Here is a 19,951-nt window from a genome sequence, read left to right on the forward strand (position 1 = left end):
AAATCCCGAACCTGCCGAGCAGGTGACGGTTTATATACGTATATTACCAATACTTCAATCAAAATCGCAGCAAGTAGCAAGTGACATGGAACCCTACGCAAGAAACACGCCGGAAGGCAACCACGCGTGGGGAGAGACACGAAAATGCCGCCTAGTCACGGGATTGTGGGCTTTCAATTTAACTTCCCGGAAGGTAAGCATGTGGATCTTTCGAAGCAGATAAACCGAGTCTACAACCACCGCTGTTGAAATTGACATTGTTCGTCGATCAAAATGTGGAAGCGATCTATGCTTCTGTCATCTTTCACAGAGGCCACTCTGCTCCAGGGTGGTCGCTGTCTCAGCTGCCAATTCCGCAATGCCGCTGCCACTTCAACTATTCGAGTAAAGCCGGCGCTGCGCTACTACGCAAGCAGCAGCAACAATGATAAAGCAGCAAAGACGGCTGTACCCAATCCGACGGCGAATAATAAGGTCCAATTTAAACAGAACCCATCCCCGTCATCAGTTCCTTCCGCGGCCCCCGAACCCGGCGACGATGACTTCGTTCCTCCGACCCTCGACCGTCCAATTGGTTCGGTGATTCCTCCGCAAGAAGGACAGAACACCGGTATTGATTCGCGAACTCTCCGGCAAAGACGAGACGACTTTGTCAACTATGATAGACATCTGGAGCGTCGCAAAGAATTGTACGACCATCTCCAGTCTTCCCACGTAGTTCTAAAACCATTTGCTGATTCGATATGTATGCAATAACAGAACAAGACAAGTCGCAAAGCCCTATTTCCGAGAATGGTCGAACCTCCGTCATCACGAAGGAAAGACTTTCTACTCCGGTCCCCGGTTATTCAAACGAGACAAGGCGCTCTACTTCCCCAACATGCACGGTACCACACTTGCATCGCCCAAGGAACCGCAGGATACCACCACGCAGCTTCGGGGCAGAATTTCCGTCGTGAACCTTTTCTCTAGTGTTTGGGCAGAGACGCAGGTTGCGACTTTCACGGGCCCCGAACAGAATCCAGGCCTCTATGAGGCGATCAAGAGCGGTGGCGATATGGTTCAGAAGGTGGATATCAACTTAGAAGAGAATGCCCTCAAGGCATGGCTGGTTCGCAGATTCATGTGGCGCATGCGGAACAAGTTGCCTGAACAGCAACATAGACGCTACTTCCTGGTTCGCAAAGGTGTCACAGAAGGCGTTAAGGAGTCTATCGGAATGATAAACAGCAAGGTTGGATATGTTTATCTCTTGGATGAAAACTGTCGCATTCGGTGGGCAGGAAGCGGGCCTGCAGAAGAACATGAGCTCGAGGCACTTAACAACGGAATCCGCAAACTGATTCAAGAGAACAAGATCAGTAGGGAGTCTGAGTTACCTGCTGCAGAGTGGGGAAGGAAGAGTCAAAACGAGTCAGCAGCTCAAAAGCCCCGGGTTGTCATGAGATCTTGAGGGGCATAAATAGTCATCATGTATATACATATGTATCATATTACGGATTACCCCATTCACTTTCACCATGCTCAGCCACAGCCCAGTGTATGACGGAGATCAGCACCTTAATCAACCGATATAGATTATCAGTAACCATGATTTGGGTTACCTCTGCATATCAAGCAGATCATACAAGGAACCCGCGAATTAACATCTCATGTCTAGCAGAAGTAGGAAATTCCCCAATCCCCTTAACGCCCTCACACTATAGACAGCAGTATAATAAATGACAGAGAAACAAGAAAATAACACCGCTAAAGTAGAGATCTTGACACCAAGCTAAAGCGGAACCAACATGCACTTATCGGAACCAAAGCAGCATCAAAAAGCAGAACCCGATAAAGGCCCCCAAGATAAGCGCATCTCGCCTCCGCTTCGATCCAATCTTCCCGATCAACGCATTCATCCCCGGCACCTGACTAGCGGCTCCAACAATACGCCGATTAATGCTGGCCAGCGTCTCGCGCTGAAGCCCGAAGTTCTCGTTGATGGCGTATGCTTGGCTCAAGACGCCGTCTATCACATTGTGGCTTTGATCGATCCGACCCCGCTCCTCGAGCATGTACTCGGCTTCGGCGGCGGCGGGATTCGACGCCCGATAGGCATCGATATCGGAGCGGACATTAGTGAGTAAATTTGCGCGGTCGCGGGATTCTGCGATGGCGGCGGTGAGACGTTGGAGTTCGCGGCGGTGGTCTTGGAGAATTTCACGATGGCGGGCGAGGTTGTTCTGTTTCAGGGCGGAGGAGGTCAGGGTGGCTTCGGAGTCGAGGAGACGGGCGAGTTGGGAGACGAGGGCTTGACGCTGGTATTGGGAGTCAGTGAGACGTTCGGTCGGGAAAAGGATGGTGTATTTGAGTGTACCTTTTCGAGCAATCCCTTTAATTGTGATTCCAGTCGGAGTTCTTCTTCAGATGGGTCCCGGGGGAGGGTTGTCATCGACGCATACTGCGAGTAGGAGTGGAACACGCTTTCAGTCTATAAGAGATATGAGTTAACAAGTTGCCCTATGTTCGCTAGTGCGGTTTCCAGGACTCCTCTGGGTTGAATCAGTCCGTACCTGAGTTTCCAGAGAGCGGGCTTGCTGCCGGAGCTGAGCCCACCCGGTACCTGTTGAGGCAGCCATGGAGTAGTGGGTATAGAAGTATATGAGGTTAAGGTGAAGATAAAGAGTATTAGGACTCAAATGGTTCAATGAACAGAGACGTCAAGGAATATAAATTCCCAAATTAAGCTAAGAAGATCTTCACCGTCCCAAGAAAACCCCCCGATTCAAAAGCACAGTTGAGTATTTAAAGTGACCGACCAGCGGGAAACGAAAGGCAAAAGCATCACCCAAAAAGCATCCGCGGCTCCCATCACCAAGTCCGGTAAGGCGGAGGCGGAGGCGGCGTCATCACCGGGCACCAGCCACAGTTCTATCACGTGCCCGCTTACGGCGGCGCACCACACGCAAGAAAAAAATAACCCTAGTCCCACAACGAACATCCCAAATTGACCCGGTCCATCTTCAATCCTCTCGTCGACAACCGCACGACACGACAATACCGCCCACCATGGTATGTTGCGCTGCGCCAGGATGATAACGATGCTGGTGAATTTTTCGCGTTCGAATTAATGGGTTGCTAATGGTTTCGTCGATAGTCTTCCAAGGTCAAGGCTGGTCAGCTCTGGGGAAAGAACAAGGATGATCTCACCAAGCAGCTCGAGGAGCTGAAGCAGGAGCTCAGCCAGCTCCGCGTCCAGAAGATCGCTGGCGGTGCCTCGTCGAAGACCCAGAGAATGTGCGTTTGAAATTACTTTTCCTTTTTCGAAAATCCCTATTTGCACCTGGTTACGCCAATACCCCAAAAGAATATGTGCGCTAGATGGGAGAGGAGGGAAAGGAGGGGAAAATTCTACATTTGATTTGAAAAGAGGAGGAACTGGAACGACAGCGCAAATTTTCTTTTTTTTCAAATTGCACAAACCACAAGGGGAAAACGGAAACAGACCAAGAAAATGCTGATTGTGAATCTGTTACAGCCACGACGTCCGCAAGTCGATTGCTCGTGTCCACACCATCATCAACGCCAACCAGCGCGCTCAGCTCCGCTTGTTCTACAAGAACAAGAAGTACCTCCCTCTCGACCTCCGCCCCAAGCTTACCCGTGCTCTCCGTCGCCGCCTTACCAAGCACGAGGCCTCCCTCAAGACCGAGAGACAGAAGAAGCGCGAGATCCACTTCCCCCAGCGCAAGTTCGCTGTTAAGGTATGAGGCAGTCATCTTCCCGACGAGATTACGCTCGCGCGGGGAAACCCATTTTCTTCGGAAAAAGTGAACCAGTGCTGATCGGTTGTTCGAACAGGCTTAAATGAAGTCGGGTCGTGTCTGGATTTAGATGGAGTTCCGGGAACGTCGTTATAAAGATGACGGGTTGGACCACCTTGTGTGGGTCGGTTGCACCAAAAACGTCTTTTAAAAGAAATTGATTATGTATCTTAGAAAAAAGATGCAAGTCGATATTAAATGAAGGCTTTACTTGACATGACAATGATAATGCACGACTTCCGACCGTGATGTGACGAGTTCCTTAAGAATCCGACGATCCAATTCCTTAGGGGCGATGGCTCGAGAAGGGGTCTTTCCTGGTCGATACTCGTTTCCATCTAGTACCATTTATGCTTAATAGGAATTCTATGATGGTGTTGCGAGGAGCAAATCCGGCCAGATGAATGTTTTTGGTCCGGGAGTCTGCGCTATCATCGTATTCATACACAACCACGTAGTCCTCAGATCTCTATTAAACTGGTCCTTATAACCCCAAGGCGGCACTGATAATCGAGATCCTACACATCATATTTCAGAAATTTTTTTACAATTATCTTTTCTAGCCTACTAAACTAGAACAACCGAGCACCACGGATGATTTGTCTAGCGGTGGAGGTCCGACTCCAAAGTCCATCCTCCTCCACAAATACAATACCGTACATAGCCCAACTTGTACATCATGCGTGACGATAACTGTGGGCGTGGCGGGTACGCACCGCACATAATCTCGCAACAACGGACGCATCGCCTGCGCACCTGGCTGGGACTGTGCTTTCCGCTTTGAGCCTCGTCCGAGCCCGCAGACGCCGTGCTTCTGAAGGGAATCTTTTTGATGATATCCACATCCCGGGTCCTCCGGTACAACTCTGCACGTCGGTCGGATCCAAGGCCGAGCCAACTGTAGTCACCCATATAGATAGCCATGCGGTCGATCTCAGGCTTGAGCGCGGGGACCGTCTGTCGGAGAATAGTAGAGACTGCTGTAACAAGAACGGGGGGGATACGGCCGTTAACTAAGAGCTCCTTTTCAGGTCCCGGCCGTTCATTGTCTCCAAAACCCGCTCCATGATAGACATGTCGCACGGTCGAGTCCACCCCAGCAAGCAATTTCTCATACACATCGATTCGCACAGGGGACGTGTCTAAAGTTTGATAGATTTCGGCATAGTAGACGCCAGCATCGCCCGTCAGAGGCGCAGTAGCGTAGCCGGCCTGGAGCCCTCGCAAACCGCGGCAGATGAAGCGCAGGAAGGCTCGGGACATACTCGACAGGAGGATGATCAAGGGTAGAGAATTTATGGTTTTCACTGCCACAAACAGGATCAGTATCAATGTCATGGCTCTGGTTTGAGGTTCAGAATCAAGGGACGATATACTGACATTTTTGGGCAAAGGCCTCCTGATCAGAAAGGAAGCTTTCTAGATCATCTGCGAGATCAAGAAGATCGTTCAAAACATAATGTAACAAGTCCAGAGCCCATTTCGTATTTCCAAGTAAAATGCGTATAGCATCTGCATCAGATCTTACAGTCAGAGAAAATTCAGTATATTTCCCGCATGTCGAAATCTTACCTGCATCGGGGGGTTCTGCCTGAACACCTCCTTTAAGATACTGGAGGAACAGCGCATATAGGACCGAAGCATGACGAAGCTGAAGAATCGTCCAAGGTACATTAGATGCAAAGTTCCGCGACTTGTATTTATCAATGAACCCCAGCGCGGCCTGTACGCTGAGGCATTTTGGCAGGTACTGATGGCTCATCAATTTGTCGTTTTCTTGTGTATAATTGCAGTTGACACCCAGCGCGCGGTAAACTTCGTTGATGAAAGATATTTGTGCATCTTTCCAAATAGTTAGGCCTGGAATCCAGTCGAATGTAGGGATTTTACTAACCAGGTGACGCTTGCCGTTTCAAAATTAACAAGATATCATCCGTGTTAAACTCGCTTCCGCATCCGCGGCAGAATGCCAAGGTCAAGGAGGCAACAGCAGCAGAGAATTTATCTTGAATGATGTCAGATATAATCATAGATCATTGAACGTAAAAGACATACTCTCATCGTAAAGTCCATTTTCCGCGCCATACGAGTGTTCCATCACCCGTAGCTGCGCCTGCCCTTCTCCATCCAGTGTGACAGCGTTGCAGCCACTGGGGGAGAAGCTGATGTGTAGACCTGCTATAGAAGCGTCAACCTTCGTGCCATCGTGATATCTTGAGGGGAAGCTACCTGCAGAGTCAAGGGGGTAATGGAATCCTGCATGAGCTAAGCTAGTCAGTGTATTCGTATCATCCGTTCCATTCAAGACGGCCATCGTCTTTGGATCATAGAAAGTGACCGAACTATCATCGTACGTGACCGCTAGAACGTTTCCATGTTCTGTCTGCTCTATCGTAGTGACATATCTATCGCAATACATGTCCTCCAGTCGTCGTAGCACCGATTTTGGCTAGTCGGCAATCAGCAAAGCGCACCCGCGGTCAACCTTGAGTCACTTACTTTTATTTGAGCATTATTCTTCTTTGAAGTCACCTCGTCAAACTTTGGGTGAAGCACCTGTGGAGCAGAGTCTAGTTGCCATCGGACAATGATACTGCAGGGGCTCTGTTGCTGTGAGTGATCAGGAGTAGCGTGAGGGGGGATCGAGAAAACCGCTATTATCCATGGATTTGCAGTCATCCCTGCCGAATTATCATGTGCGGCGAGGACTATATCCAGGCGGGTGAGGCAATACAGTGGGTTGGTAGAGGATGGTAACCCATCGTTGGTGGCTTCCCCGTTGCGGCTTGCACTTGGTACGATACAAGGAGCCTCAACTTTAGAATGCATGAAGCGAAAGCTTGGAACTGGGAATTGGTTTGGTGCCTGCTTTAACTGGCTTGGATCCCACTGTGGAGGAGTCCAGTTAATCTGTATTCGATAGAAGTAGATCTTTTGACATGCAGAGTAAGTCGCGATGAGAATTCCATTCTGAGTGGCCACTATAGCCGCATGAGTAAGAAGTCGATCGGAGTAGCTCGCATTCTTCAGCTCTGCAGAAATCTCTGCCCATTTATTGTCAGGGTTCTGGTACAGGAGCCTGATGATGCCAGATCTGGTGACACATAACAAAGCGGCTTTCCCAGCTGGGTGAAAGGGGCCTATTGGGCGACGTCGAAATGGTGAATATGCTCGGCGCCCTTGTACCATTGCTGCTACATTGAACGCATGGACCTTGGAGGGAGTTAAGCGCCATACCAAACATTGGAGAAACAAAAAAGGGGGCACTTACGGAACGTTGAATGTTCAACCACATCATGCCGACAATCTGAGCTGCATCATCGGCTGGATCAAACGCCGCCTGACGTTGTCCAGCTAGACTGTTAAGAGAAATCGCAATATTATAAATCGAAACTCGTCCAGACGAGTCAACCACGGCTAATTCCGACCCAATCTCATTCCAGCATAGGTGGACGAGGGGTTGGCCCCCATGGGCCTCTGCCACTGGGTGCAATGGAGTGTCATCGCTCAGCACCCACTTGCCATCAGATGGTCGACATTCCAGGTGACGAAGGTTAACCCTCAATGTATCTTGAGAGATATATGCAATGCAGCCCTGTTTAGACCAGGCAATCTTCCTACACCTAGTAAGTTTCCGTACAAACCAGCAGGGTCGCTATACGAATAGAGGCATATGACGTACTGGCAGCACCCCAAAAGTCGCATCTCATCTAGGCGTTGAGCCAGACCTTTGGTTGAGTTCGAGTTTGGGGCGGTCGCTGGCAAGCCCAGCTCGAGAGAGGCAGATTCGCCAAACAAATCGTCAACATTGATGCCGCCGTCCATGATCATTGGCATGATTTCGGGGATCGCATATACTATTCATAAAAGAGGATTGTGTAGTCTTTAACTTCCCAAGAATCTTTTAGATCGATAGTCCGATCGATATCATAGTAAGGGCGTCTGTTCCTGGGCGATGGATGTCGGAGCCCGCAGCGATACTAAGAACAGGCCACGCCAAACGGAAGTCTAAAGAAACAGCAAGCCTAACTCAATTGGAACCGACAGGGAAACTGCGCATCCACATCCTGCGGCCTCTATACACTTTCCTCAACCAAGATTATCATTCATTTCTGATCTCGCTCAATCTTCCATCGATCACACTTTCAATTCCATGTGGAGTCAACGGCTGGCTTAGTAATCTATCACGTGGGGTCCTGTGATCACGGTATCCGGGTCAACCAGATAAACCAATCATCGCCGTCCCCACCCATCCCGAGCCCTACTTCTATACTACCTCCCCGGCCGACGCCCAGTCTTTCCATGAGAGCCATATGCTGACACACAACTGCATGGTACGGCTGTCCCTTACTGATAATTACCGATTGGATGGAGAATAGAGGGGCCGAGACGTGGCAAGTACATAATACAACGGTCTACCCTTACAATGTGCCCTGAACGGATATCGAGTGGAAACGGAGGAGCACGGCATCTCCCTTGATAACAGGGGCCAATTCACCTATATATGATGCAATGTAGTGGAATCACTGATATTTTTATGTTTTTACAATGCAAACATTTATTAGGGTAGCTATTTGCCAAAGGAAACCGTGGCGAGACCCTTGACGGAGGTGGACATACGAAAGAAAAAGCCTAGCAATAAACCCGGGTCACTTGAAGTGTTTCAGGAGCGAATAAGAGGAGCGACCGGCTTAGTACGTGGAAATGGACCCAATTCCGTGGAATTGCGTGTTCTCACGTCCGGGATATTATCGGTAGAGTTGTATGGATCTAAGGGGGGTAAGGAGTTGGAGACATGTCATCCCGTCGTTGGGTTGGGCACACGCTGCCCTGCATCGGACGGACAACTAAGCACGGAAGATACGAGATCGGACTACAAAAAATTTTCGAAAAAGTCATACACCAGAAGGCTAGGTGCTATTTAAGTAGTGGTATATCCAGAACCTTATAGGTGCTGCAGTTCATTGCAGCAGGTTCGACGTGGGGACGGACCAATCAGCTGCTGCTCTGCAGCTAAAGGTTCTAGAAGGCTAAACCCGATTACTCCTAGTGGTCTTTGCATGTTGGATTTCGCGCTAAATCTGTTAGCAGATTTGTTAGTTCACATTGGAGGTCAAGACATAAACAAAGAGGAGGTTCTCCTTCATAGACCAGGTACTTCTTTATATCAGATCCCATAGAACCTGTGCTCTCTGTCCGGTACTCAGTACTAGTAGATCAACGATCGCAACTTACATTCCTCTCAACATACCTCCCGTTGCCAGTCTTGACGTCTGTCAACCTGAGGTGTTAGGGTCTCCCGTTGGTCCTCCAGTATCACTGCTGCGATTGTGTTCCATCCCGTGGGTCAGTCAAAATAAACACAGCATCGGCACCAAGCGAGAGCAGCAGAGTTGAACCAGAACTACGACGACTGACTCTTCGTACGCTGTGCCATTACCATAAATTATTCTTTCCCTTCTCCCGCCCTGACCTCATGATTTTCCCTTTCCCCCCTTCGATCGTCTCTTAGTCACTCTTGCGGTTGCGTTCATTCAACCCACCCTCTTCTCGACCCCCATCCGTCGACGTGTTTCTGGTCGTCGTCGTCGTCGTTGTCGTCGTCTTCTTTTCTTCCTCTTCTTCCTCTCTCTCTCCCCTTACCTCCCACCACCAGACAAGGGAGTTAGTTCCGCAAATCCAGAAAAGAAAAAGGCGAAAACCGCAAAAGGGTTAAAAAAGGAAGAATTTTTTTTTTTTTAATCACACGAAAGGTTCAATTTCGGGGGGTTCCTCCAAGCAATTGATGTTCCAATTGTGGTCGCTTTTCTCCATGATTTTGAATCAGGGTCGCAATTAGCAATTCTTTGTGGTGAAAAGCTCTGCTTGCTTGTCTCCTCTTTTTCTCCTCTTTCTCCAACACGACACCTCAGCCCTTCCCTTTTCAACCACCACATCGTTCTTCTTCCTTTCTCTCTTCCTCCTCCTCCTCCTCCTCCTCCCACCACCCGTGTGAATATATACGACTTTTTTTTTTTTTTATTATTTTTAATAATTCTCACGGATAAATATTACACCCACACCATGGACGATGGATTCTCCGACGTATCCGAGCTGAGCTCGCCGCCAGCTTCACCGACACCACCGCCGGGGTTTTATCCGTCGCCGCCTCCGTCACAGGAAGCAGACGAGTCAAGCGGCACCCGCAACAGCAGCCAAGACCGAGATGACTTGCCGCCCGCTAGAAAAAAAAGACGGGTCGCCGCCCCCAAAGAACGCCAAACACAACGTCTGGATCTCTCCAGCAGCGCTGGACTTTCCTATACTGAACAGCAGGCGCAGATCGATCTGCTAACGAAAACCATTCGTCGGCACCGCAAAATTGTCGTCATCGCTGGAGCGGGCATCTCCACCTCGGCCGGCAGTATGTAGTCCCCCTCTTCCCCTGTCTACTTCTCGTCCCTGCGCTAATCACATCTCTTGCTGCCACATAGTTCCCGACTTTCGCTCCACGGATGGACTCTTTAAATCTCTACAGAAAAAACACAACCTCAAAGCGTCGGGGAAACTCCTCTTTGATGCTGCCGTCTATCAAGATGAAACACTAACCGCCTCCTTTCAAGACATGGTGCGGTCGCTGTCCGAAGAGGCTGCCAAGACCTCCCCAACGGCTTTTCACCACATGCTGGCTCGGCTGAGCCAAGAAAATCGTCTGACCCGCCTGTACACCCAGAACATCGATGGCATTGAGACTTCGATGCCTCCCTTGGCCACTCAGATCCCATTGAATGTGAAGGCCCCATGGCCGCGCACCATCCAGCTGCACGGAAGCCTGGAGAAGATGGTGTGCCAGAAATGCCGTCATCTCGGTGACTTCGATGGTGCCATGTTTGACCGTCCAGATGCTCCGGAATGTCCAGAATGCGCAAGGAACAACCAGTTCCGCATCGAGACGGGGCAGCGCAGTCATGGCATCGGTAAAATGCGGCCCCGGATCGTGCTCTACAACGAACATAACCCGGATGAGGAAGCCATTACTTCGGTCATGAATGCTGATGTACGTTCGCGCCCAGACGCGCTGATCGTGGTGGGCACTAGCCTAAAAATTCCCGGTGTGCGGCGCCTGGTGAAGAGCCTTTGTTCCGTCATCCGGAGTCGGCGAAACGGGGTGACCATGTGGATCAACAATGAACCCCCGGCCGGTAAAGAGTTTGAAGATTGCTGGGACTTGATGGTCAAGGGGGATTGTGAGGAAGTAGCGCGGCTGGCCGCCCTGAAACAGTGGGATGATCACTCCGAGAATGTCTTCGATGAATGCAATGCATCTGAGGTGGAGCGCGTAAAGCACGAGCATGGAGTGTCGATTGTCATCGAAACGCCGAAGAAGAAACAAAAGACCCAAACGGGCTTCCTCACGCCTTCCTCCAGTCACGACGAGGAGACTTCACAAGTACCGAAGAAGGGCGCGGCCAGATCTCGGTCCAATCCCGCCAGTCGCGGGCGCAGTCTCCAGGAAGTGCTCAAGGCGTCGAAGACCGCAGAGCCCAAGAAGCCAGCGGCAAAGAAGAGTGCCCCTCGCAAGAAGACCAAGAAAGACGAGTCGGCCAAGAATTCCCGGATTACCACCTTCAGCAAGGTGACCAAGGCGCAGAAGGTCGCGACCGACTCGGAAAAGGCGGTCAAGCTGGAGAAAGAGGAAAACAAGCCAATGCACCCACTGCCCCCGGGCGCGGCTCGCAACAATGGCCCAATGCTTCCTCAGGTGGCTCAGAAGGGAGAAGAGACCCCCCAACGCAGCAGTCGTTGGCGCCAACCGGACACGATTTCCCCCAAATCTGTTCCGAATGGGATGAGCCAGTTGTTAAATCAGCCGGCCGCATGACTGCATGGCACTTGTCGCATGTCATTTTTAGTCTATCTTCTTCTATTCTTCGTCATTCTTATTTTTCTGTTTATTTTACCTTAGGACCGTCTGTTGAACTGTCAAGATACCAGGATAGACTATGCATATGTTGCAATGGCGTTTGGTGGGCAATGGGTATGGAAGAGAAACAGCATGAAGCGATGCCTCCCGCTGCTTCCACTGGGGTGCTGTACTATGAATGGTGGTTCAGACGATGCGCGTCTGCTTCTGTATAATTTATGGGATGATGATCATGTATCTGGTCCTTCGGGTCGGCGTTTGGGTTGTTGTCGGTTGTGGAGTTTGGTATACATTGGTCGCATTATCTATCATCCATACCATATGCTTGGAAATGAATCGGCATTCTTGCACATCTCAATAATTACCATCGACCCATACATATAATGTAGAACAAACAATTTATCGATTAGCAACAAAACCATAATCGCTACAAGAAAATCAACCCAACCCCAAGTCCCCTCTCAACTGTGACGACGGCCCAGCATCGTCATCACTGTCCGACTCATCCCCAGCAGCATCCGGGTCCATAACCCGTCTCGCCCTCGAGTCACGATCCAAGTCCTCCACCCGATCGATATCCTCTTCCTCGCCTGGCTCCTCCTCCTCCTCTTCTTCCTCATCTTCACCCTCATCCTCCTCCTCGGCCTCCGACTCATGCTCATGCTCATGCTCATCCACCTGCTCCGCTTCATCCTGCGTCTCATCCCCATCATCCCCCTCCTCCGGCCGACTAGAAGCAGCCTCCTCCCCCTCAACCCTCTTCACTCTCTTCACCCCCCTAGAAGCAGCAGCACCACCCTCCGAAGCAGCACTTCCCTTCCCGCCCTCCGCAGCAGTTGCCTCAGCATCTCCCTTCTTCGCCTTCCTCTTCCCGGCCTTCAACTCCGTAAACGCATCCAACTCCTTCTCCAATCTCGACCGGAACCCATCAAACTCCAATTCCGAAATCGCACTAAAGACGTCCGATGGCGCAACCGTCCGCTTCAAAGTCGCTTCATTGGCACTATAAGAAAGATACACATTTTAGCCATCATAAATACCCACTAACCACAACATACCTTCACCGTCCAACACAAAGGAAAGGAAGGACAAAGAGAATGTGTGTGTGTGTGCCGGGGGGGAGAGGGGAGTGGGGGAGTAATACTGCGAAGAGAGATATGACACAAACACCGTCGCCGCTTTCTGGATAGCGAGGACTGCATCTTTCTGGATGGAGGTGTTAGGCGGGAGGACCGATTTCGCGAGTCGAAGTGTTAGGGAGCGGGGGAGGAGGTAGTCCTTTTATTTTGCATTATGTATTAGTTATTATATCCAATACCTCGTAAATAATAGATAAACCATTCCCACAAATCAAACCTGGCATAGTAAAAGAACAAAAGAAAAACCAGGAAAGCGGAGGGGAAAAAAATATATCCTCAACTAACCTCAATACTCACACCCCCCTCAGCCCTAGCCTTAAGTTGTTGCTCTGTCGCTTGGATCGGTTGCGATTGTGTCGGCGGTGATTGCGTTTGGGCTTGTGGTGAGGATGCTGGGTCTTCGACGGTTTCGCCCGTGGATTTCCGGGGTGGCATTGTCGGTACTATTCTATTCTTTTTTTTTTTCTTTTTTTCTCTTCGGATTTTCTTTTGTTTTCAGGATTGGTGTTGGGTGGTTGGTTTGGTTATAACTCTTTTGTTGGATTAGATGTGGAGGGTGGAGGTGGCATCGGGGGATGATGTTGCTGCTTTCTTCTTTTTCCTGGCTTTCTAGTAGGGATGGATGACTCTGGGATAGATACCGATTAGGGGTAAAATCGATATTTGTCCTTGGGTTTTCGTTGGTTCCTAGAATTGAAGGAGGAAATTGAGATGAAAGGGTAAAAGAAAAACGCGACGCGATGCGGAGGCGCGTGGAGAGAGAGCGGTGGCAATTCATCATTTGGTTTGATTAAATCTTATCAATTGATGGGTTTTGCATACATCATTTTTTTTCTCCTGCGGGGGTTACGACTACAGTACTACTACTACTACTACTACTACTACTACTACTACTACTACTACTACTACTACTACTACTTCACAGTGCTACTGGTATAACTGGTACTTGATGTTATTGATGGTATTTATGATTTAGTACTTGTATGATGCTAAATTGGACTTTGTGTAGTAACTGGTATGGTTTATTTATTATGGATTGTTTTGTTGTATAGTTCTTATATATTTGTGAGTTTCTTACATTGTTTGTTGGGTGAAGATATATATTCAGGTTGGATTCTGCAGAAAAACTTAATTTTTTTTTTTTTAGAACTGGAAGTGGGATTTGTTTTGTGCATAATTTCTAGTAGGGTACCTATCTTTTTTTTTTTTTTTCTTCTTTTTTCCCCTATTCATTTAGTCAGACTTTATTTTGTCATATTGGGCTCTCGAGCAATCGATCTCCTATCTACAGGACCCCGTGAACTGAAACTATGTTTAACCATTTCATAACTTGATATTGACATTGAAGAACATCATTCTACCGTCTTAAGAACAAAAAGCCAGGCAACGCCTTTTTGGTATCCATGTATCCATAGCAGACAAGAATAAATAAACCAGATTATTCCGCCATCTCCTCATCAGCGCCATCACCCCACAGACCCTCGATCTTGAACTCCTTGGCCCATTCAGTGACAACCTGCTTCGTATCCACACCCGACGCAGCGGCCGCAGGAGCCGAAGCCCCATCTGTCGCGGCGACAACTGGCAGCACAGGAGCATCCACCCATCCCTGGATCCGTCCGTCCCTCCAGTCATTGATCACGGTCATGGCCGCGGCCTCGATGTTGGGCACACCGTGCTTACCCAGACGACCGCGCTTGCGGGCAACGTGGATCAAGAAGTCATGAGTCTGGTCGCCGCTGCTGAAAAGAGCGGGGATGCCATAGAGTTGCAACAGCTTCGACTTGAGGTCTTCGGAGGTAGACAGACGCTTGAGAAGCAGGGACACGGCCGGAACTGGGTCCTCGATCTGTTTCGGTGGGATGGCGTTCAGGAGGACGAGGCGTGCACGCTCTTCTACCTGCTTCTTCTTGGTCTTCTTCTTCTCAGCGTTCGGGAACACGATACCGGGGGAGTCGATCAGCTTGAGTTTGTTGTCCAGCTTCACCTCCCGCAGGTTTGTGGTGACACCGGCCTCGGCACCAGTAGGGCATGCATTGCTGGAGCCCTTGTTGAGACGGGCAGTGAGAGCATTGATGACAGAGGACTTTCCGACGTTGGGGTAACCGATCACACCGACAGAGATGGACCGCTTCAGGTTCTTGCTGTGCGCGTAGGACTTGAGAGCCTTGAAAAGCGTCTCTGATGTACCCTTGACGGTCAACTGCTTGTGGTCGAAGCTGTGAGCGTTGGCGGTGCCATTGGAGGCCTTCAGAGGCAGGGTGGGGAAGTATCGGCGCAAGTGGACCAGCCAGTTCTTCAGCACCGGCGGAGGGATAAGATCGATCTTGTTGAGGATGAGGATCATTCTCTTGTTTCCACCAGCTGCCGCCATAATCTCACGCTCCACATCCTTGGACTGCGTGCCCTCCGGATCGCGAGCGTCAAGCACATACAACACAACATCCGCAGCGTCAACAACCTGCTTGAACACCTTATCGAATTGCCGCCGAGAGCTCTCCTTGCTGTGAGTCTGTGAAACAAGCTGGGGAGCCGAATCGCCCGGCGCAGCACCGCCATCTTCCTCGTCCTCATCCATACCGTCCATATCCTCATCGTCATCCTCGTCCATTTCATCATCATCATCATCATCGCTCTCATGTTGATCATCATACTCTGCCGCTCTCGCGCGCGCAGAGGCAAGTAGCGCAGCCATAGGGTTCGACGAATCATCGGCATCTTCATCCATATCTTCATCGTCAAAGTCACCCTCCAGATCAATATCATTCTCCATCACGTCTTCGGCGTCGTCTCCTTGCTGTTGCGACTCCTTCTGTGCCTTCTTGCGAGCGCGCGCTTCATCACGGATGCGCTCCTGTTCCTCGGCCTTCAATCGCTTCCTCTCCTCAATCTCATGAAGAAGCTGAGCCTTGTGGGGGAACAAATTAGGGATACCCGGATCTTTCTTGATCTTTGAACGCCATTCGGGATTCTGCAATGACAGTATTAACCACCTAAACTCTTCCACCAGACAATTGAAAAGAAGAACAAACACATACCTTCTTGGCAAGCTTTCTCTGCTTCCGTTGCTTCGCCGCAGAAGCCTTCTCGATCTTGTGTCGTAACCGGACGGGCGTCCGCTTCGAGTTTTTGCCTTGGGAACGGTTAATATACATTCGAACCAGACAGAAAAGACCTGGTGAAAAGCTTACCTAGCTTGACCATGTTGACAGAATTACACAAATCTCCCCTTGAAACCAAAAAAAAAAGCACAAAACAAGGGTAGAAGGGAGTACTAGAAGTTTTTTCTTCTATCTCACAAGCTCGCCGTCCGAACAATTTTGTGCAAACTATTTTACCCGCGCTAAGATAACCGGAGTAATATACCACCGATCTCCGACCATCCCGCGGATTTTGTGCCCGGTCCATAAGGAAGGAATTCTTATCTATTGGGATTTGAACCATTTACTTTCTTGTGGTTTGGGTCGCCGAATTCTCCGTTTGTTTCGTTGTGAGATACTTTTACTTAGAAACCCTGTTCTAGATATCTCCCCCCGCTTCTTTCTTTGCTCGCTCTTTCTGGTTATTATTTTCATTGAATATCCTGGTCAATCTATAAGCACAATGACTAAAGGCCAAGGCTCATTCTCAGCCCCTCCGCAAGTCGTCACTTTTGATGGCCTCCTCTCAGACTTCGACGGAACTATCGTCGATTCTACTGATGGTAAGAAATTAAAAATCTCTTTGAGTAGAAAGATACTATATTATGACAAAATGCTAAATTTCGGTGTCTCGTCAAGCGATTGTGAAGCACTGGTACAAGTTAGTCTGACCCCGCCGAACTATAGCCACATGGTTCTAACCCAACGACAGGGTCGGCGAGGAGCTAGGAGTTGACCCTAAGGTTATTCTGGCCACGTCTCATGGACGTCGGAGCATTGATACACTGCAGCTGTATGACCCGAAGCGGGCGAATTGGGAGTGTAAGTTCATGTCATGGTTCCTCGCTTTCGGGGAGATCCATATCAGCGAGTGATGATAAGAGGAGTGGCGGGGGATAGGGAGGAAGCGCATGGACTGATGATCGATTGCTCTAGATGTCAGCTCTATCGAAGGCCGCATCCCTAAAGAATTTGGCTCCGACGCCGTTGAAATCCCCGGCGCTAGGTACCTCCTTTCGCAGCTCGACGATGGCGGTGCCTGCTGGGGTGTCGTCACCTCTGGCACGCGCGCACTCATCGATGGTTGGCTAGGCGTCATGAACCTCACGCATCCGAAAATGCTTGTTGTCGCGGAGGATGTCGAGCTGGGCAAGCCTGATCCGCGGTGCTATCTGCTCGGCCGTAAACGCCTCGGCCTGGAACATTCGTCATCGCTAGTCGTGCTTGAGGATGCGCCCTCGGGCATTAGAGCAGGCAAGGCTGCGGGATTCAAGGTGATCGCACTGACGACGACCCACTCGCTGGCGCAGCTTCAAGAGGCTGGTGCAGACTGGATTGTGGAGGACTTGAGAAGTCTTTCGGTCAAGGGCGTGGTTGATGGACGCATTCAGTTGGAGATTCGGGATGCATATCAATAAAGGGGAGATATGGGATCAATAGATAGACTAGACTGGCCTGGGTTTCCACCTTCGTATTTCTTTTCCAAGTTTTGTGCTGGGTCCCAGGGTCGTGTAGACATTGTTTTGTTTTGTTTTAGTTTCGTTGTACATAGAAGGTTAGAACGCATACTCCAAAGTACATAGACAAAGTACGGGACCCGTTCAGGTGATATGACATGTACAAATGTAGGTACAAGTAAGGAAGTTGCCTTGCATGGCGCTAATGCTTGGACGGTACGATGTTCGCTCAGAATTCGCTCAGAAGCTCCATCCCAAGCGACGGCTCGAGCTCCCCCAATGGAGATGAAACAACGCCAAACGACTGGGGCTGAAACGGTTCCAGGCTGGCTGAGTCGAGTCTGGCCGAGATTCTGAGAAACAAGTACTACTATTACTACCGACTAAGGAAGGCGAGCGTGGCGAGAAAACGCCGCGATGTAGACGAGGATCCATAAAAGACCCATCGCGAACCTTGAGCGATGGCGGTGTGAAGTGGCTCTAATCAGAAAGATAGAGGATATGGAGCAAGCTCCATCCGGGAGAGCTTTCGGAAAGGTGACCTCTACACCGAGAGATCTTTGCCGAGGCATCACCGCCTACCTGCCCTGCATGATAGATCTTAAAGTCCTGCTCATTCCGGAATCCAGGTGCAATATATCATGGAATAGTTAATGTTTAAGTTAAACGTCGTACGGTTAGACATTGCTCACCGACAACCTGATGCTCAACAGAGACTTAGCAAGTTCCGATAAGCTCAGATTGAGCAAGAAAAAGAAGACCTATTACATGTAAAAATGGCCGTCAGACGCAAGTCGGACCCGATCTAGAAAGGAGGGAAAGCTTGAAAAGCATCCCAGATAACGATCAAAAATGCGATTCGGGCGAAACAGGGAATAACTGGATTGTGGCAGCAATCCGCATCCACACGAGCTGTTCCAGAACAGATTCGAGGGATGAGATGAAGAACTTTGGGTTGCAGGCCGAGAACGCCATGGCAAACACCTCGTTTACAGAAGGGGGCGATGGAGTTCTGGAAAAAGACAGGTCGACTTCAGCCGCCCTTCCCTTAACCTGGAAGCAACAGTAATCGTGATCGGCGTAATCCCCGCCGCGTTGTTCATTGGGGACGGACTGGAGCCTACCAGTGCTGTGTAGTTGTGGCTTTAGCTTGTTTCTGATACTGTACTCGGAGTACGCAAGGGATAGCGATACAGGATAGGGATACCACTGGGAAGTGGGTTCTCCGTTCTACCATTCTTTTTTTTGAGACTTTTTTAGACGAATGTGAATGTACTGAGTGAAGACGGGGTATCAATCACACCGGTAGAGTTTTCTAAATGGAGAGAAGTTATTGAGCAGGATGTAAAGGTGTGTGCCTGACCTGCTTGAAAGACGAGAGAGCCAACGAAACTGGGTATTCCTGACCCGCATACTAGTTCGAATGACTGCAGTGTGATTCCCTCGAAGTACTGCAGTGCATCTACCCGTGGAGCATAACATCACATCTCCTAAGTGGGAAAGGAACTACTAGGAAGCCTGAAAGGGGCCAAAGGGAAAAAAAAAAAAAAAAAAAATAGAGAGAGAGAGAACGGCAGCGGCCCTGAGCGCTGAGCAGCGTTCGTACAAAAGGACGAAGCCAAGCCAACGTAAATCAAGGCGCTGTGGCTTGAGAGTCGGCCCCGGGAATGGAGTTCATTGGTGCATATCAATCAGCACTATTTGACAACTTCTGACAAATTCTCCTCAACTTCATCCGTGCACGATGAGACGACTAGGTAGTAGACCAGGAAGCCCCTCGGATGCGACGATGGGAAAGCCCTGCAGATCAAAAAAGAAGAAAACAAGAAAAAGCAAAAGAAAATAGGCTACTGTGGCTGATATTACGAGCACCGCCACGCAGCTGAAGTTTAGTTTCCTGTGGCGCTGCAAGACGCGTACGGTACTCCGTATACTGCATCTCTATCAGTTTGGTAATCCTTAGTCAACTATCTAAAGTTGACTATGGTATGTACTAACCTGAGTAAGTCTAGTGACTGTGATGATTGTCGTTGTTGCATCATCTGTGAACAATGACCCCATATCATCAAGTAATGGAGATTAAGATTGACGCATGGGAAATCAGTGTGGTAAATCCGATCCAAAGGGATGGAGTCGGATCGTACGTATGTAAGCAAGTTTAGACCAACCTTATACCCCAAAGTCAGGGATACGATGCTATCGTCGATCACCTAGTGGTTCGTTACTGTCAGACTTACTTCAGGGGCGTCACAGTTCTGTGAATTCTCCAGCTTCCTCAGTTTCCATTCTCGACAGCCACATTGATACGCCGATGTCTTCGGCGAATTTCTTTAAAAGGGGGCCAATATTTGAGATCCCTACATCGGGTGACAACGGCTCGTCACAGAGCCCACCCGTCTGAAAATCACTTGGAAGCGATCCGTGCGGTTGTTTGCGGATCGTCCCAGGGGTCAGGCAAAGGACCAACAGCGAGATCTGTAGTTTTTTTTTTTTTTTTTTTTTCCTT

General features: G+C 49.6%; 8 protein-coding genes across 8 annotated transcripts; 4 read left to right on the forward strand and 4 right to left on the reverse strand.

The window, feature by feature from the left end:
• Positions 1 to 176: 176 nt before the first annotated feature.
• Positions 177 to 1,488, forward strand: BDV27DRAFT_135231 (mitochondrial ATPase complex subunit ATP10). Its single transcript, XM_032068487.1, has 2 exons — positions 177 to 689; positions 760 to 1,488. The coding sequence occupies exons 1-2, from the start codon at positions 274 to 276 to the stop codon at positions 1,451 to 1,453; spliced, it is 1,110 nt and encodes a 369-aa protein (XP_031923095.1). The 5' UTR covers positions 177 to 273; the 3' UTR covers positions 1,454 to 1,488.
• A 69-nt stretch (positions 1,489 to 1,557) lies between these two features.
• On the reverse strand, positions 1,558 to 2,817 carry BDV27DRAFT_135230 (putative vesicle transport v-SNARE protein Gos1). Its single transcript, XM_032068486.1, has 3 exons — positions 2,556 to 2,817; positions 2,360 to 2,473; positions 1,558 to 2,300 (listed from the first exon to the last, which is right to left on the reverse strand). Exons 1-3 carry the CDS (start codon positions 2,619 to 2,621, stop codon positions 1,797 to 1,799), a joined length of 684 nt encoding a protein of 227 aa, XP_031923096.1. The 5' UTR covers positions 2,622 to 2,817; the 3' UTR covers positions 1,558 to 1,796.
• A 186-nt stretch (positions 2,818 to 3,003) lies between these two features.
• BDV27DRAFT_135232 (60S ribosomal protein uL29) lies at positions 3,004 to 4,328 on the forward strand. The gene is made up of 4 exons (XM_032068488.1): positions 3,004 to 3,054; positions 3,140 to 3,279; positions 3,521 to 3,746; positions 3,844 to 4,328. Exons 1-4 carry the CDS (start codon positions 3,052 to 3,054, stop codon positions 3,847 to 3,849), a joined length of 375 nt encoding a protein of 124 aa, XP_031923097.1. The 5' UTR covers positions 3,004 to 3,051; the 3' UTR covers positions 3,850 to 4,328.
• A 60-nt stretch (positions 4,329 to 4,388) lies between these two features.
• Positions 4,389 to 7,886, reverse strand: BDV27DRAFT_135234 (mediator of RNA polymerase II transcription subunit 16). Its single transcript, XM_032068489.1, has 9 exons — positions 7,489 to 7,886; positions 7,078 to 7,423; positions 6,306 to 7,019; positions 6,036 to 6,255; positions 5,862 to 5,984; positions 5,701 to 5,811; positions 5,379 to 5,648; positions 5,187 to 5,318; positions 4,389 to 5,113 (listed from the first exon to the last, which is right to left on the reverse strand). Exons 1-9 carry the CDS (start codon positions 7,641 to 7,643, stop codon positions 4,410 to 4,412), a joined length of 2,775 nt encoding a protein of 924 aa, XP_031923098.1. The 5' UTR covers positions 7,644 to 7,886; the 3' UTR covers positions 4,389 to 4,409.
• Positions 7,887 to 9,536: 1,650 nt separating this feature from the next.
• On the forward strand, positions 9,537 to 12,078 carry BDV27DRAFT_46667 (putative SIR2 family histone deacetylase (Hst4)). The gene is made up of 2 exons (XM_032076700.1): positions 9,537 to 10,209; positions 10,280 to 12,078. The coding sequence occupies exons 1-2, from the start codon at positions 9,870 to 9,872 to the stop codon at positions 11,665 to 11,667; spliced, it is 1,728 nt and encodes a 575-aa protein (XP_031923099.1). The 5' UTR covers positions 9,537 to 9,869; the 3' UTR covers positions 11,668 to 12,078.
• cbfA (putative CBF/NF-Y family transcription factor) lies at positions 12,047 to 13,610 on the reverse strand. The gene is made up of 3 exons (XM_032068490.1): positions 13,134 to 13,610; positions 12,854 to 12,987; positions 12,047 to 12,712 (listed from the first exon to the last, which is right to left on the reverse strand). The coding sequence occupies exons 1-3, from the start codon at positions 13,281 to 13,283 to the stop codon at positions 12,148 to 12,150; spliced, it is 849 nt and encodes a 282-aa protein (XP_031923100.1). The 5' UTR covers positions 13,284 to 13,610; the 3' UTR covers positions 12,047 to 12,147.
• Positions 13,611 to 14,194: 584 nt separating this feature from the next.
• On the reverse strand, positions 14,195 to 16,130 carry BDV27DRAFT_135237 (putative GTP binding protein). The gene is made up of 3 exons (XM_032068491.1): positions 16,040 to 16,130; positions 15,887 to 15,981; positions 14,195 to 15,819 (listed from the first exon to the last, which is right to left on the reverse strand). Exons 1-3 carry the CDS (start codon positions 16,050 to 16,052, stop codon positions 14,287 to 14,289), a joined length of 1,641 nt encoding a protein of 546 aa, XP_031923101.1. The 5' UTR covers positions 16,053 to 16,130; the 3' UTR covers positions 14,195 to 14,286.
• A 169-nt stretch (positions 16,131 to 16,299) lies between these two features.
• On the forward strand, positions 16,300 to 18,046 carry BDV27DRAFT_135238 (HAD family hydrolase). The gene is made up of 4 exons (XM_032068492.1): positions 16,300 to 16,551; positions 16,628 to 16,649; positions 16,701 to 16,810; positions 16,925 to 18,046. Exons 1-4 carry the CDS (start codon positions 16,452 to 16,454, stop codon positions 17,404 to 17,406), a joined length of 714 nt encoding a protein of 237 aa, XP_031923102.1. The 5' UTR covers positions 16,300 to 16,451; the 3' UTR covers positions 17,407 to 18,046.
• Positions 18,047 to 19,951: the final 1,905 nt, after the last annotated feature.

Source organism: Aspergillus caelatus, assembly GCF_009193585.1.
Source record: "Aspergillus caelatus strain CBS 763.97 unplaced genomic scaffold BDV27scaffold_233, whole genome shotgun sequence".
Taxonomy (NCBI): Eukaryota; Fungi; Ascomycota; class Eurotiomycetes; order Eurotiales; family Aspergillaceae; genus Aspergillus; species Aspergillus caelatus.

Bases quoted from the DNA above. Each gene is read 5' to 3' on its own strand.
- BDV27DRAFT_135230 (XM_032068486.1), bottom strand. From the start codon at position 2,621: ATGGCTGCCTCAACAGGTACCGGGTGGGCTCAGCTCCGGCAGCAAGCC. The intron at 2,474-2,555 runs GTACGGACTGAT...TATCTCTTATAG, and splicing joins CCCGCTCTCTGGAAACTCAG to ACTGAAAGCGTGTTCCACTC. The intron at 2,301-2,359 runs GTACACTCAAAT...TCCCAATACCAG, and splicing joins TAAAGGGATTGCTCGAAAAG to CGTCAAGCCCTCGTCTCCCA.
- BDV27DRAFT_135238 (XM_032068492.1), top strand. From the start codon at position 16,452: ATGACTAAAGGCCAAGGCTCATTCTCAGCCCCTCCGCAAGTCGTCACT. The intron at 16,552-16,627 runs GTAAGAAATTAA...TGTCTCGTCAAG, and splicing joins TATCGTCGATTCTACTGATG to CGATTGTGAAGCACTGGTAC. The intron at 16,811-16,924 runs GTAAGTTCATGT...CGATTGCTCTAG, and splicing joins GAAGCGGGCGAATTGGGAGT to ATGTCAGCTCTATCGAAGGC.
- BDV27DRAFT_46667 (XM_032076700.1), top strand. From the start codon at position 9,870: ATGGACGATGGATTCTCCGACGTATCCGAGCTGAGCTCGCCGCCAGCT. The intron at 10,210-10,279 runs GTATGTAGTCCC...GCTGCCACATAG, and splicing joins CATCTCCACCTCGGCCGGCA to TTCCCGACTTTCGCTCCACG.
- cbfA (XM_032068490.1), bottom strand. From the start codon at position 13,283: ATGCCACCCCGGAAATCCACGGGCGAAACCGTCGAAGACCCAGCATCC. The intron at 12,988-13,133 runs GTTAGTTGAGGA...GCAAAATAAAAG, and splicing joins AGGGGGGTGTGAGTATTGAG to GACTACCTCCTCCCCCGCTC. The intron at 12,713-12,853 runs GTATTACTCCCC...TCTTTCTTATAG, and splicing joins GTGTCATATCTCTCTTCGCA to TGCCAATGAAGCGACTTTGA.
- BDV27DRAFT_135237 (XM_032068491.1), bottom strand. The intron at 15,820-15,886 runs GTATGTGTTTGT...CTGTCATTGCAG, and splicing joins AGAGAAAGCTTGCCAAGAAG to AATCCCGAATGGCGTTCAAA.
- BDV27DRAFT_135232 (XM_032068488.1), top strand. The intron at 3,280-3,520 runs GTGCGTTTGAAA...AATCTGTTACAG, and splicing joins TCGTCGAAGACCCAGAGAAT to CCACGACGTCCGCAAGTCGA.
- BDV27DRAFT_135234 (XM_032068489.1), bottom strand. From the start codon at position 7,643: ATGCCAATGATCATGGACGGCGGCATCAATGTTGACGATTTGTTTGGC. The intron at 5,985-6,035 runs GTAGCTTCCCCT...ACGCTTCTATAG, and splicing joins TTACCCCCTTGACTCTGCAG to CAGGTCTACACATCAGCTTC. The intron at 5,812-5,861 runs GTATGTCTTTTA...ACATCATTCAAG, and splicing joins AAATGGACTTTACGATGAGA to ATAAATTCTCTGCTGCTGTT.
- BDV27DRAFT_135231 (XM_032068487.1), top strand. From the start codon at position 274: ATGTGGAAGCGATCTATGCTTCTGTCATCTTTCACAGAGGCCACTCTG. The intron at 690-759 runs GTACGACCATCT...ATGCAATAACAG, and splicing joins CTGGAGCGTCGCAAAGAATT to AACAAGACAAGTCGCAAAGC.